Consider the following 15,750-nt stretch of genomic DNA (forward strand, 5'->3'; position numbering starts at 1 on the left):
TATATTATTATTGCATTATTGAAGGTCCCCAAGAACACAGCGGCCTCCATTCTTAAATGGAAGAAGTTTGGAACCACCAAGACACTTCCTAGAGCTGGCCACCAGGCCAAACTGAGCAATCAAGGGATTGCTCAGTTTGGTCAGGGATGGTCAGGGAGGTGAACAAGAACCCGATGCTCACTCTGACAGAGCTCCAAAGTCACTCTATGGAAATGGGAGAAGTTGTCCAGAAGGACAACCATCTCTGCATCACTCAAACAGTTAGGCCTTCATGATAGAGTGGCTAGATGGAAGACACTCCTCTGTAAACGGCACAACAGCCCGCTTGGAATTTTACAAAAGGCACCTAAAGACTCTCAGACCATGATGAAATAAAAAAATAAAAACTTTTTGGCCTGAATGCCAAGCATCACGTCTGAGGAAACCTGGCACCATCCCTACGGTGGTGGCAGCATCATGCTGTGGGGAGGTTTTTCAGCGGCAGGGACTGGGATGGTAGTCACGATTGAGGCAAAGATGAATGGAATAAAGTACAGAGAGATCCTTGATGAAAACCTGCTCCAGAGTGCTCAGGACCTCAAACTGGGGCGACGGTTCACCTTCCAACAGGACAACAACCCTAAAAACACAGCCAAGACAACACAGGAGTGGCCTCGGGAAAAGTCTCTGAATGTCCTTGAGCGGCCCAGGCAGAGCCCGGACATGTACCCAATCGAACATCTCTGGAGAGACCTGGAAATAGCTGTGCAGAAATGCTCCCCATCCAACCTGACAGCGCTTGAGATGATCTGCAGAGAAGAATGGGAGGGAATCTCTAAATATAGGTGTGCCAAGCTTGTAGCACCATACCCAAGAAGACTTGATGCTGTAATCGCTGCCAAAGGTGCTTCAACAAAGTGCTGAGTAAAGGGTCTGAATACTTATGTAAACGTGATCTTACATTTTCTAATTTGTTTATAAATTCTCAAACATTTCTAAAACCCTATTTTTGCTTTGTCATTACGGGGTATTGTGTTTAGATTTCTGAGAGGAAAACAATAATTTAATAATAATAATAATAATAATAATAATATTTTAGAATAAGGCTGTAACGTTACAAAATGTGGAAAAAGTTAAGGGTTTAGGATTCTTTCTGAAGGCACTGAATTTAAAATAATATATAAAATGTAATAATATATAAATCAAACTCAGCAAAAAGTCCCTTTAGAGGACCCTGTCTTTCAAAGATAATTCATAAAAATACAAATAACTTCACAGATCTTCTTTGTAAAGGGTTTAAACACTGGTTCCCATGCTTATTCAATGTACCATAAACAATTAATGAACATGCACCTCTGTGGAACGGTCGTTAAGACACTAACAGCTTACAGACGGTAGGCAATTAAGGTCACAGTTATGTAAACTTAGGACACTAAAGAGGCCTTTCTACTGACTCTGAAAAACACCAAAACAAAGATGCCTAGAGTCCCTGTTCATCTGCGTGAACGTTCCTTAGGCATGCTGCAAGGAGGCATGAGGACTGGAGATGTTGCCAGGGCAATAAATAGCAATGTCTGTACTGTGAGACGCCTAAGACATTGCTACAGGGAGACAGGATGGACAGCTGATCGTCCTCGCATTGGCAGACCACGTGTAACAATACCTGCACAGGATCGGTACATCTAAATATCACACCTGCGGGACAGGTACAGGATGGCAACAACAACTGCCAGAGTTACACCAGGAAGGCACAATCCCTCCATCAGTGCTCAAACTGTCCGCAATAGGCTGAGAGAGGCTGGACTGAGGGCTTGTAGGCCTGTTGAAAGGCAGGTCACCGGCAACAACGTCGCCTATGGATACAAACCCACCGTCGCTGGACCAGACAGGACTGGCAAAAAGTGCTCTTCACTGACGAGTCGCGGTTTTGTCTCATCGGGGGTGATGGTCAGATTCACGTTTATCGTCAAAGGAATGAGCGTTACACTGAGGCCTGTACTCGGGAGCAGGATCGATTTGGAGGTGAAGGGTCCGTCATGGTCTGGGGCGGCGTGTCACAGCATCATCGGACTGGGCTTGTCGTCATTGCAGGAAATCTCAATGCTGTGCGTTACTGGGAAGATATCCTCCTCCCTCATGTGGTACACTTCCTGCAGGCTCATCCTGACATGATCCTCCAGCATAACAATGCCACCAGCCATACTGCTCATTCTGTGCGTGATTTCCTGCAAGACAGTAATGTCAGTGTTCTGCCATGGCCAGCAAAGAGCCCGGATCTCAATCCCATTGAGCACTACTGGGACCAGTTGGATCGGCGGGTGAGGGCTAGGGCTAGCCCCAGAAATGTCCGGGAACTTGGAGGTTCCTTGGTGGAAGAGTGGGGTAACATCTCACAGCAAGAACTGCAGTACTGCAGTACTTAATGCAGCTGGTGGCCACAAGAGATACTCACTGTTACTTTTGATTTTGACCCCCCTTTTGTTCAGGGACACATTATTACATTTCTGTTAGTCACATGTCTGTGGAACTTGTTCAGTTTATGTCTCAGTTGTTGAATCTTGATATGTTCATACAGATATTTACACATGTTAAGTTTGCTGAAAATAAATGCAGTTGACAGTGAGAGGAATTTTTTTCCCCCTGAGTTTATACACATTACCGTTCAAAAGTTTGGGTTCACTTAGAAATGTCCTTGTTTTTTAAAGAAAAACACATTTTCTGTCCATTAAAATAAGATCAAATTTATCAGAAATACAGTGTAATTTCTAATGTTGTAATTATCTACATAGGCGTACAGAGGCCCATTATCAGCAACCATCACTCCTGTGTTCCAATAGCACGTTGTGTTAGCGAAACCAAGTTTATAATTTAAAAGGCTAATTTATCATTAGAAAACCCTTTTGCAATTATGTTAGCACAGCTGAAAACTGTTATTCTGATTAAAGAAGCAATACAACTGGCCTTCTTTAGACTAGTTCAGTATCTGGAGCATCAGCATTGTTGGGTTCGATTACAGGCTCAAAATGTCCAGAAACAAAGGACTTGCTTCTGAAACTCATCAGACTATTCTTGTTTTGAGAAATGTGAGAAATTGCCAATAAACTGATGATCTCATTCAACTCTGTGTACTACTACCTTCACAGAACAGCACAAACTGGCTCTAACCAGAATAAAAAGAGTGGGAGGCCCCGTTGCACCACTGAGCAAGAGGACAAGTACATTACAGTGTCTAGTTTGAGAAACAGACGTCTCACAAGTCCTCAACTGGCAGCTTCATTAAATAGTACTCGCAAAACACCAGTCTCAACGTCAACAGTGAAGAGGCGACTCCGGGATGCTGGCCTTCTAGGCAGAGTGTCTGTGTTCTTTGGCCCATCTTAATCTTTTCTTTTTATTGGCCAGTCTGAGATATGGCTTTGTCATTGCAACTCTGCCTAGATGCCAGCATCCCGGAGTTGCCTCTTCACTGTTGACGTTGTGACTTGTCCTCTTGCTCAGTTGTGCACCGGGGCCTCCCACTCCACTTTCTATGGAATAGCATTCATTTCTCAGAACAAGAATATACTGACGTTTTTCCAAAGAAAGTTATTTGTTTCTTGCCAATTCGAGCCTGTTTTCGAACCCACAAATGCTGACGCTCCAGATACTCAACTAGTGCAGTGCTTCTTTAAATCTACACAACCGTTTTCAGCTGTGCTAACATTATTGCAAAATGGTTTTCTAACAATGTCTACACTGTATTTCTGATCAATTTGATGGTATTTTAAAATGGACAAAAAATGTGCTTTTCTTTAAAAAACAAGGACATTTCTAAATGACTCAAAACCTTTGAACGGTAGTGTATATATATGGGGGATTGGAAATTATGCAGACAATTACATTGATAGAAGCCACAATCTATTTGCAATATTAAAGCGGATCTATCCCCGCCCCCCAAAAATGCAATAATAATAAAATGTCCCAGTTCTTCCATGGTCTGCATACTCAGACATGTCACCAATTAAGCATGTTTGGGATGCTCTGGATTGACGTGTTCGAAAGCATGTTCCAGTTCCCGCCAATATCCAGCAACATCGCACAGACATCGAAGAGGAGTGGGTCAACATTCCACAATCCACAATCAACAACCGCGCTGCATGAGGCAAATGTTGGTTTCTCCAGATACGGTCTTTTTGATGCACACGCCTAGCTTTTTTAAAAAGATATCTGTGGCAAATAGATTTAGGTCTGTTTTCCAATTCATGTGAAATCTGTAGATTAGGTCCTAATGAATGTATTTCTGATTTCCTTATATGAACTGCAACTCAGTAAAATCTAGGAATTTATTGCATGTTGCGTTTATATTTTTGTTCAGTATAATTTCCTCCTTATCAGAGAGATGAGGGATGGGGTTAGAGCTGAGCAGCTCTCTCTCCCTCTTCTGCCGACCATCACTGCGGTCTTCCTCCTTGGGTGCTCACAGCTCTAACCAACCAACCGACCTACCGCCCAAAACAAATCCCTTTAACTCACATCAAAACGCACCCAGTGCTGCCTTGCTTTCTCTCTCGCTCTTTCCATCCATCGGTCTTGCAACCTACATTCCACAATGAGAGTCAAGGTAAGTCTCTAACTCTCTCCCATCTCTCTCGAACATACTAATATAAGGACAAGAAAATAAAACACTACATCTTATCATTTTGACCTCATGCAGATCAAAAAGTCCACAAGCGTAAACATACTGACTGAGTCAGTGCCAATATCCAACAGGAGTCAACAACAATTCAAATAACGCATGTGTCTGTTGCTGTCCCGTCTGACAGACTGAAACAAACAGGACTACACTGCATTCAAAAACACAGCCCAATCAGACAATGATTCAGAGAATGTCATATGCTCACACACATACTGTACAAAGAATGACCAAAACTGCCTTGCCAAAAATGATTCATTACACTTAGGATCATGTATCAATACACCCAGTCACTACAAAGATACAGGCGCCCATCCTAACATAGTTGCCGGAGAGGAAGGAAACTGCTTAGGGATTTCACCATGAGACCAAAGGTGACTTTAAAACAGAGTTTAATGCCTGTGAAATGGGAAACCGGAGGATGGTGAGCAAAACATGCTGTCTAGATACAAAAGGTTTTCCCTAATCAACCAGGGTTTCTTTGATGAGAAAAAGAAAAGGAACTCACCTGTCTTTGATGGACATCTGTCTAGCCGACATGGCTTCTGAGAGCTCTATGTCCTCTTGCTCAGACTGGACCAGGCTGTGTGTGTGTCCCAGACCACTGCTGCCGTCCGTGTGTGTGTCCGCCCCGCCCAGCTCCCGAGCCTGGGGCATCAGTGTGTGTGGAGAGAGAGATGCACTCCTTAGCTGCTCTGCTGCTCTCGATGATGACACACTAGAGTCTGGCAGCTCTGCACACACACAGGAAGGCGTTAGTAGAGCTCCCCTAGCACAATCATGTTTGCAAACACACTTATCAAAAATCTCTAAAACAGCTGTAGAAAAGCGTAACACTCTCACAATGTTAAAACCCTCCGCCCTGTTGCTCTTCTAGTTGTGTACAGCGAACCTCCCTCTACAGAAGCCACACCATAAGAGAGTCTCTCGCTCTCGGCTGGTCCGTGCCCTAACAAGCTGCGAGAAAAGCCAAACGCTGATACAGACTGACAAGACAAAACAGGGGAGAGCTTGCTAGAGTCTGCGCCCACAGTGAATTGTCAAATAAGGGAAAGCTTGAAAACCACAGACACTGCGTGTGAACATAATTCATAGACACACAGGAAGTTTTGTTTTGATGAGAGAGATACAGCATCTCTGGTATATCTGTAGCTTAACACTTAAGTTTACACTGTGAGGTACGTAGTATTGGCTGTGTTGATGTTGATGTTTTTTTGCGAGGAGCCATAGTGGGAGTACCAAGGGGGAAATCAATTAATTTGATTGAGCTAATGTGATCTGTCAGATGGTCGGCATCGGAAATAATTTCATAACTCTCTCCCACAAACACACAGCCAAGCGATGATCAGAATTATTGGCACCATTGATAAAGAGGAGCAAAAAAGACTGTATAAAATAAATTAAACAAATACTGAGGTATATTTTATGCTGAAAATTATACTAATACAATTGCTCAGAGAAATAGATTGTGTAGAAGTCATAAAAACAAATCTAAAAAACATTGGGGTTAAAATGATTGGCACCCCTGTTTTCAATACTCGATCACCCTCCCATTACGAGGATAAAGACAGCGAGCTTCTTTCAAAAAACAATGAGATTGGAGAGCACGTTGGGAGAGATGTTAGACCATTACTCTGTAGAGAATCTTTCCAGATCCTTGATCTGGAGAAACCAACATTTGCCTCATGCATTTGCCTCATTCGTTTGTGCTTATTGATTGCCCTCTTCAATTCAAACCATAGGTTTTCAATTGGGTTTAAGTCCAGAGACTGAAACAACCCTTCCTCCTCACACTCTTTGACCTTTTGAAGTTTTGTTGTGTTACAGTCTGAATTTAAAATGGATTACATTTAGATTTTGTACCTGGCCTATGCACAATACCCCATAATGTCAAAGTGAATTAAAAAAAAAATAATTTTTAAACAAATTTAAGCTAAAATGTATTGAGTCAATAACTATTCAACCCTCCATGTGTTATGGGAAGCCTAACTACGTTAAGGAGTAAACATTTGCTTAACAAGTCACAAAATAAGTTGAATGGACTCTGTGTGCAATAATAGTGTTTAACATAATTTTTTTATGACTACCTCATCTCTGTACCACACAAATTATTTGTAAGGTCCCTAAATTTCAAACACAGATTCAACCACAAAGACCTGGGAGATTGTCGCAAAGAAGGGCACCTATTGGTAAATGGGTAAAAAATAAAATAAAAAGCAGACATTGAAATCTCTTTGAGCATGGTGAAGTTAGCATTTACACTGGTGTATCAATTGCAACAAGGCACTCGAGTAATACTGCAAAAATAATGTGGCAAAGGAATTCACTTTTTGTCCTGAATACAAAGTGTTATGTTTGGGGAAAATCCAATACAACACATTACTGAGTACCACTCTCCATATGCAGCTGTGTACTGTGGCTCAGTTGGTAGAGCATGGCGCTTGTAACGCCAGGGTAGTGGGTTCGATTCCCGGGACCACCCATACGTAGAATGTATGCACACATGACTGTAAGTCGCTTTGGATAAAAGCGTCAGCTAAATGGCATATATTATTATTATTATATTATTATTTTCAAGCATCATGTTATGGGTACGCTTGTAATAGTTAAGGACCGGGGAATTTTTACAGATAAAAAAATAAACAGAGTGGAGGTAAACACAGGCAAAATCTTAGAGGAAAACTTGGCTCAGTCTGCTTTCCACCAGTCACTGGGAGATGAATTCAGCTTTCAGCTGGACAATAACCTAAAACAAAAGGCCGAATCTACACAGGAGTTGCTTACAAAGACAGTGAATGTTCCCGAGTGGCCGTGTTATAGTTTTAACTTAAATCTGCTTGAAAATCTACGGCAAGACATGACAATGGTTGCCTAGCAATGATCAACAACCAACTTGACAGATTTGCAGAATTTAGAAATTAATCAAATGGGCCAATGTTGCAGAATCCAGGTGTGGAAAGCTCATAAAGAGACTTACCCAAGAAAGGCTCACAGCTGTAATCGCTGCCAAAGATTATTCAAACATGTACTCTCAGGGGGTTGAATACCTTTTTAATCAAGACATATTTGTTTACAAATGTTATAATTATTCTTCCACTTTGATAATTTAATCCCACCTTTTAATCCAACAAAATGGAAAAAGTTATAAAGGGTGTGAATACTTCCTGAAGGTATGTATGTATGTATGCATGTACAGTTGAAGTCGAAAGTTTACATACACTTAGGCTGGAGTCATCGATTTTCAACCACGGCACAAATGTCTTGTTAACAAACTATAGTTTTGGCAAGTCAGTTTAAGACATCTACTTTGTGCATGACAGAAGTCATTTTCAAAAGATTACATACACTAAGTTGCCTGAGCCTTTAAACAGCTTGGAAAATTCCAGAAAAAGATGTCAAGGCTTTAGAAGATTCTGATAGGATAATTGACATAATTTGAGACAATTGGAGGTGTGCCTGTGAATGTATTTCAAGGCCTACCTTCAAACTCAGTGCCTCTTTATGTGACATCATGGGAAAATCAAAAGAAATCAGCCAAGACCTCAGAAAAGGAAATTGTAGACTTCCACGAGTCTGGTTCATCCTTGGGAGCAATTTCCAAACACCTGAAGGTACCACGTTCATCTGTACAAACAATAATACGCAAGTAAAAACACCATGGGACCAAGCAGCCGTCATACCGCTCAGGAAGGAGAAGTGTTCTGTCTCCTAGAGATGAATGTACTTTGGTGCGAAAAGTGCAAAACAATCCCAGAACAACAGCAAAGGACCTTGTGAAGATGCTGGAAACCAGGTACAAAAAGATCAATATACACAGTAAAACGAGTCCTACATCGACATAAAGTGAAAGGCTGCTCAGCAAGGAAGACGCCATTGCTCAAAAACCTCCATAAAATAGCCAGACTATGGTTTGCAACTGCACATGGGGACAAAGATTGTACTTTTTGGAGAAATGTCCTCTGGTCTGATGAAACAAAAATATAACTGATTGGCCATAAATGACCATCATTATGTTGAGGAAAAAGGGGAGGCTTGCAAGCCTTAGAACACATCCCAACCGTCAAGCACGGGGGTGGCAACATCATGTTGTGGGGGTGCTTTGCTGCAGGAGGGACTGGTGCACTTCACAAAATATATGGCATCGTGAGGAAGGAGAATTATGTGGATATATTGAAGCAACATCTCAAGACATCAGTCAGGAAGTTAAAGCTTGGTCGCAAATGGGTCTTCCAAATGGACAATGACCCCAAGCATACTTCCAAAGTTGTGGTAAAATGGCTTCAGGACAACAAAGTCAAGGTATTGTAGTGGCCATCACAAAGCCCTGACCTCAATCCCATAGAAAATTTGTGAGCAGAACTGAAAAAGCGTGTGCGAGCAAGGAGGCCTATAAATCTGATTCCGTTACACCAGCTCTGTCAGGAGGAATGGGCCAAAATTCACCCAACTAATTGTGGGAAGCTTGTGGAAGGCTACCCGAACCATTTGACCCCAGTTCAACAATTTAAAGGCAATACTACCAAATACTAATTGAGTGTATGTAAACTTTGTGATGAAAGAAATAAGAGCTGAAATATATCATTCTCTCTACTTTTATTCTGACATTTAACATTCTTAAAATAAAGTGGTGATCCTAACTGACCTAAGACAGGGAATTTTTACTCTGATTAAATGTCAGGATTTGTGAAAAACTGAGTTTAAATGTATTTGGCTAAGGTGTATGTAAACTTCCGACTTCAACTGTATGTGTGTGTGTGAGCAAGCGTGAGAGAGAGAGTGGAGAATTTTTAAGAATTTGATGTGGATTTTTTAAAACATGAGCGAAAGAGAGGCAGAGTGAGAGAAAGTGAAAGACTAACAGAAAAGACAACCCTTCCTCCCTCCTTCCCCCTGTCAGACCACAGCCCCTGGAAGCTTGTCTTACCAGCATTGCTGGGGAGTAGTGAACTACATGTCATTTAACTACATTTTTGTTGGTAGTAGAACTAAACTTCAATCTTGTTGGTGTTTTCAGTTGTTAATTACTTTTTTTGTTGCTATGTAGCCAACTACTGGAACTACACACTACTTGTTCTGCAAAAATAAACAATAATATGGGTGTGCAAGATTTTCCTTTCTTTGTTGGCACCAGACCTGTCAGCATTCTCACTTGAAACATAGTTTGTGTGTTTAATAGGCTAAACTACACATTCTATTAACATCTGACTGCAGAGTGATCTGTTCTTGCAATTTGTACTCCATGACATTTCAATATGATAATTTATCACTATATTTTTCTTAAGAGCAGCTACAGTGTAGCTTACTTATTCCAGTGTGAAGTAGTTGGTAGCTTGGTAAACTATATTTTCAGAATAGCTTCTGCTTACCCGTGCTGACAACCTTTGATCTGTGTCCGTCTGGGTCCTGGAGGTCTAATGATGACTGTCTCAGATAGCCCCTCTGCTCCTGGTGCTGCCTGTGGTCCTGGTGGAGACCACCACCACCACCACCACTCTCTGTCCCCTTCAACACACGCTGGGGCTCCACACCCTCACCACCACCCATCCTGGCCAAACGCTGCTCCTCCTCCCACTCCCCCTCACCAGACCAGGCCTGAGGCATGGGGGCCTTTCTGACACCTCCCTCCGGAGAGGGCAACTTTCTCTTCCCTCCCCACAGATCGCCCTCCTCTCCCTGGGGGAGGATGGTGGTTGAGTCAGTCTGGTGCGCCTGAAGATCCAGAGAGGCTTGGTGGTGGGGGCCAGGCACAGACCTCCAGACGGCATTGGAGGGTTCTGTGATCTGGGTGGGAGGGCTAGGGTGGTGGGGGATGGACCTTTCGTAGTACCCAGGGTTGGGTGCCTCTGCTGGGCTACCCCCGCCCCCAGTGGCTAAGTGGATGTCCCCTGCGTGGTCTGTGGCGACCGTGGCCCCAGGTCTGAGGGCAGATGAGAATAGCTGGCCCAACTTGGCCCCGTTATGGATCTGGGTTGAGGGAAAAGGGGGAGAGCGAGAGAGAGAGAAGAGAGAGACAAGAGAGTGGGATGAGAGAGACAAGAGCGCGGGATGAAAGAGGCAGAGAGAGAAAACAAAGTCAGCTAGAGGGGACAAAGTCTGCTGAACAAAGTCTGCTGAAGTTCCCTCAGCAGATGAGCCCGTCTGCCCAGTAATAGTGAGGCAGCAGGCTAACCAACAGACAATGGAACTCAGGATAAAGCTGACTAATCACAGGCTGAGCACTTCCTGTGTGGATCAAAAGGACTGCAGTTTGCCTAGCCAATCACGGCCCACCCCCTGACAACCACAAAGCACAATGAGTCCAGAGTCATATTCAATGGGCACCAAACAGAAGGAAACTGACCCCAAAAATGTAGTGACTTGTTTATGTTTTTGGTTACGAAACGTTTTGCTACAGTGTGCACTTATGAATGTGACGCAGCTGCTGCAACAGTCTGTGAAGCAAAGGATGAGTTCAGCCACACACACACACTCTCCCTCCCGCTCTATTCACAGAATCATGCTCTAATAATAACACTGAATCAGTAGACATTGACACAATGGTCCATTCATTTAGGACTGACCCACAAACGTCACTTTTCAACTGAGAAAAAAACAGACAATTTCTCTGATGTTTATCAAAAACGCTAACATCTAAAGTCATTCACTTTTATGAATCATCTCGTCTTTGTTGTTACATCATTTACATATCCTGTTGTGGTGTAAACAGAATCAAGTTAAAGGACATTCTTCATCTTCTAAGTCGAAGGACAAACCTAGAAATCACTTTCACAACACACATAACAGAAAACTAACTAATGTATTTCCTCTGAGGTAATCTGCTCAGATTACAACAATGTACTGTACATTTACAGTGCTGTACTCTTTATGAGAGGAAAGTAGGCAGACCTCAATGCTGTCTGAACAAGCTGTACTCAAACGTTGATACCATTTAGGAGTGAATAATGTTAAGACTATACTGTATGGCTCACTAACTACAGTCTCAAGAAGCCCATTCCTTCATTCGTCCCTCTCTTTCAGTCACAACAACCTTGTTTCTAACAGTGACTGGTGAAAGATCAACATCGGCTGATAAACTGCATTCAGTCCATCCCTCCATTCAGAGAATGAACAAGGGAGCAGCTTTTTATTCTCTTCCCTTTTCCTCTCCTCTCCCACAGAGGGTCTTGTTTATGCCAAAGAGCAGCTCAGTGAAATAGCGTCTGCAGCCCAAATGGCACCCTATTCCCCATTTAGTGCACTACTTTGGACAGGGCCCCAAAAGTAGTGCAACAGTGGAGGCTGCTGAGGAGAGGACGGCTAATAATGACGTCCGGAACGGAGTAAATGGAATGGCATCAAATACATGTAAACCATAAATGTGATATCATTCCACTAATTACGCTCCAGCCATTACCACCAGCCCGCACTCCCCAATTAAAGTGCCACCATCCTCCTGTGTCATGCACTATATTGGGAATAGAGTGCCATTTGGGAGAAACCATGCCCAGGCTTCGTCCGTACATCATCACACAACAATCTCTTAATTGACATCACAGACCAGTCAGGGAGATAGCACTTGTATCTTGCGCTCTAATTAAATTAGGCTTTCTTCAAAAGCTATGTTTCACTTTCAAATGAAGCAGCCTCAGATTCATTAGAAGAGCATCAGTAAATTATCCATAGATTCTCTAAGTAATTGTATGCTATTGCTATTTTATTCACAGAACTAACAAAAGCAAACAATTCATGTTTACGAATGAATCAGATCTTTTAATTTTGGTCACGCATATACGGACAAAGCTAGTGTTGCCAAGAGTCAAGCATAGCTCCAGTTGCATTAGCCTCCAGTGTGATGTCACACTGGCCCCTGTCACCTAGCTCCTGCTCATCACAGGGGACAGTGCCTGAGTGCTCCTGGACCAGAGAACACACACACAGTCTCACACACTTAGGAAAACGGTGTGTGTGTGTGTGTGTGAGTGTGTCATTTCTATGAAATGGTATAAAACACACAATGGGTGATGTTGAACGTCAATAAAGGGGATAAGAGGCTTGAATCAATGTTGAACTAGATGAGGGACAGCACTATATAAGAAGGGTTATGGATAGTATACGATTACAGTGACAATCACCACGATGACCCCGTCACACACAAATACAGTCAGAACCCCTGCTATAATATCTGCTCCATTGTCTCCCTACCTGCTCCAGGTCTCCCAGGGTGATGGGCTGTGTCTGGTAACGGGCGTTGGCCCTGCGCCCCCTGCTGTCCGACCTGGTGCGGATCACCCTGGTGGCTGGCTGGGCCAGCCTGTTGAACAGAGCCATCTTCTCTGCCAAGCTTAAGGTGGACAGATCCGGCTCTGCGTCCCCCTGGCCCTGCTGGGTTTTTGATTTGATTTCATTTACTTGACACATGGCTGATACAATGCATTTCAAACCATCGAAGAGAAAACACAAACTTTTAAAAGTGTACGTTCTGGCTGGAAGGCAGAATAGGATGGCATACTGATGATGATACATACACCAGATTATAAATACACTGCTCAAAAAAATAAAAGGAACACTAAAATAACACATCCTAGATCTGAATGAATGAAATATTCTTATAAAATACTTTTTTCTTTACGTAGTTGAATGTGCTGACAACAAAATCACACAAAAATGATCAATGGAAATCAAATGTATCAACCCATGGAGGTCTGGATTTGGAGTCACACTCAAAATTAAAGTGGAAAACCACACTACAGGCTGATCCAACTTTGATGTAATGTCCTTAAAACAAGTCAAAATGAGGCTCAGTAGTGTGTGTTGCCTCCACATGCCTGTATGACCTCCCTACAACGCCTTTGCATGAGGTGGCGGATGGTCTCCTGAGGGATCTCCTCCCAGACCTGGACTAAAGCATCCGCCAACTCCTGGACAGTCTGCGGTGGATGGAGCGAGACATGATGTCCCAGATGTGCTCAATTGGATTCAGGTCTGGGGAACGGGCGGGCCAGTCCATAGCATCAATGCCTTCCTCTTGCAAGAACTGCTGACACACTCCAGCCACATGAGGTCTAGCATAGTCTTGCATTAGGAGGAACCCAGGGCCAACCGCACCAGCAAATGGTCTCACAAGGGGTCTGAGGATCTCATCACGGTACCTAATGGCAGTCAGGCTACCTCTGGCGAGCACATGGAGGGCTGTGCGGCCCCCCAAAGAAATGCCACCTCACACCATGACTGACCCACCGCCAAACCGGTCATGCTGGAGGATGTTGCAGGCAGCAGAACGTTCTCCACGGCGTCTCCAGACTGTCACATGTGCTCAGTGTGAACCTGATTTCATCTGTGAAGAGCACAGGGCGCCAGTGGCGAATATTCCAATCTTGGTGTTCTCTGGCAAATGAAAAACGTCCTGCACGTGTTGGGCTGTAAGCACAACCCCCACCTGTGGATGTCGGGCCCTCATACCACCCTCATGGAGTCTGTTTCTGACTGTTTGAGCAGACACACGCACATATGTGGCCTGCTGGTGGTCATTTTGCAGGGCTCTGGCAGTGCTCCTCCTGCTCCTCCTTGCACAAAGGCGGAGGTAGCGGTCCTGATGCTGGGTTGTTGCCCTCCTACGCCCTCCTCCATGTACTGGCCTGTCTCCTGGTAGCGCCTCCATGCTCTGGACACTACGCTGACAGACACAGCAAACCTTCTTGCCACAGCTCGCATTGATGTGCCATCCTGGATGAGCTGCACTACCTGAGCCACTTGTGTGGGTTGTAGACTCCTTCTCATGCTACCAATAGAGTGAAAGCACTGTCATCATTCAAAAGTGACCAAAACATCAGCCAGGAAGCATAGGAACTGAGAAGTGGTCTTTGGTCCCCACCTGCAGAACCACTCCTTTATTGGGGGTGTCTTGCTAATTGCCTATAATTTGGTCCTTCTGTAGCTCAGTTGGTAGAGCATGGCGCTTGTAACGCCAGGGTAGTGGGTTCGATTCCCGGGACCACCCATACGTAGAATGTATGCACACATGACTGTAAGTCGCTTTGGATAAAAGCGTCTGCTAAATGGCATATATTATATTATTATTATATATTATATTATTATTATTATTATTATTATTATTATTATTTCCACCTGTTGTCAATTCCATTTGCACAACAGCATGTGAAATTTATTTTCAATCAGTGTTGCTTCCTAAGTGGACAGTTTGATTTCACAGAAGTGTGATTGACTTGGAGTTACATTGTGTTGTTTAAGTGTTCCCTTTATTTTTTTGAGCAGTGTATATTAATACGATACGCATCATTCATGAATACATACATTATTCTGGGTCTGGGGCTGGTTCTCCTCAGGAGAAGAAGTCTGGAGGAGCTTGGAGGACGTCCGCTGGGCCTCTCTCTGGACCTCTGGTGCATTATGGGTCTGCCTGGCCTGCTCCCTGGCTGCAGCACTCTCCTGTGAGGACGCATGCAGGCTGGGAGGAGGAATTACACACAGATAGGGAGATGGGGGGGAGAAAATGAACAGGAAGGCAGGCTAGTTCATGAAGGCCAGGGCCATGCTACACAGACAGAAAGGGTGTCCAGTCCAGCGCATAGCCTATAAAATATGGACAAATACAGTATCATTGTAATGACCGGTTGACAGAGCACAATTTCTATGCTCCATCTTTTGAGGAGGTTGTAAGAGATCCTGGATACCACAAAATTGACAATGGTGTAACATCATAACGTGTAGAGAAAAGGGAAAATAGAGTAATATGTGCAACAGATTTTACATGCAAGTTGTTCTCTCAAAATACACAAGGGGGTGCCAAACACCCCTCCTGACCTTGTGAGAACAGATTGATGGTTGAAATTTCAGCAAAGGTTCATATAATGACACACAGACAAACGCTCTGTTTGGACCAAATGCTAGTCAGCTTCCATCAACAATATCTCCGTCATGATGGAGCCAGTAAACAACCAACGATACATTCAACCAGTGTACAGTACTGTAGCGGTTGTGGTTAGGTTATAGCCTGGTACCAGATCCGTTTGTGCCGTCTTGCCAACTCTCACCATAGGAGTTAGCAAGACGGCACAAACAGATTTGGGAGCAGGCTAATTAGGTATGTTTCTGGTTTAGGA

General features: G+C 43.6%; 1 protein-coding gene across 5 annotated transcripts in view; it reads right to left on the bottom strand.

The window, feature by feature from the left end:
* Positions 1 to 15,750, bottom strand: part of LOC118374700 (supervillin-like) — a 115,027-nt gene that overhangs the window by 52,748 nt on the left and 46,529 nt on the right. For all 5 annotated transcript variants that reach the window (XM_035761207.2, XM_035761183.2, XM_035761220.2 and 2 more), the window contains 4 exons: positions 14,942 to 15,095; positions 12,833 to 13,012; positions 10,018 to 10,615; positions 5,160 to 5,385 (listed from right to left, as the gene is read on the bottom strand). In XM_035761207.2, the coding sequence (XP_035617100.1) occupies positions 5,160 to 5,385; positions 10,018 to 10,615; positions 12,833 to 13,012; positions 14,942 to 15,095 (1,158 nt within the window). The remainder of the gene's footprint in view (positions 1 to 5,159; positions 5,386 to 10,017; positions 10,616 to 12,832; positions 13,013 to 14,941; positions 15,096 to 15,750) is intronic.

Source organism: Oncorhynchus keta, chromosome 4, assembly GCF_023373465.1.
Source record: "Oncorhynchus keta strain PuntledgeMale-10-30-2019 chromosome 4, Oket_V2, whole genome shotgun sequence".
Lineage (NCBI taxonomy): Eukaryota > Metazoa > Chordata > Actinopteri > Salmoniformes > Salmonidae > Oncorhynchus > Oncorhynchus keta.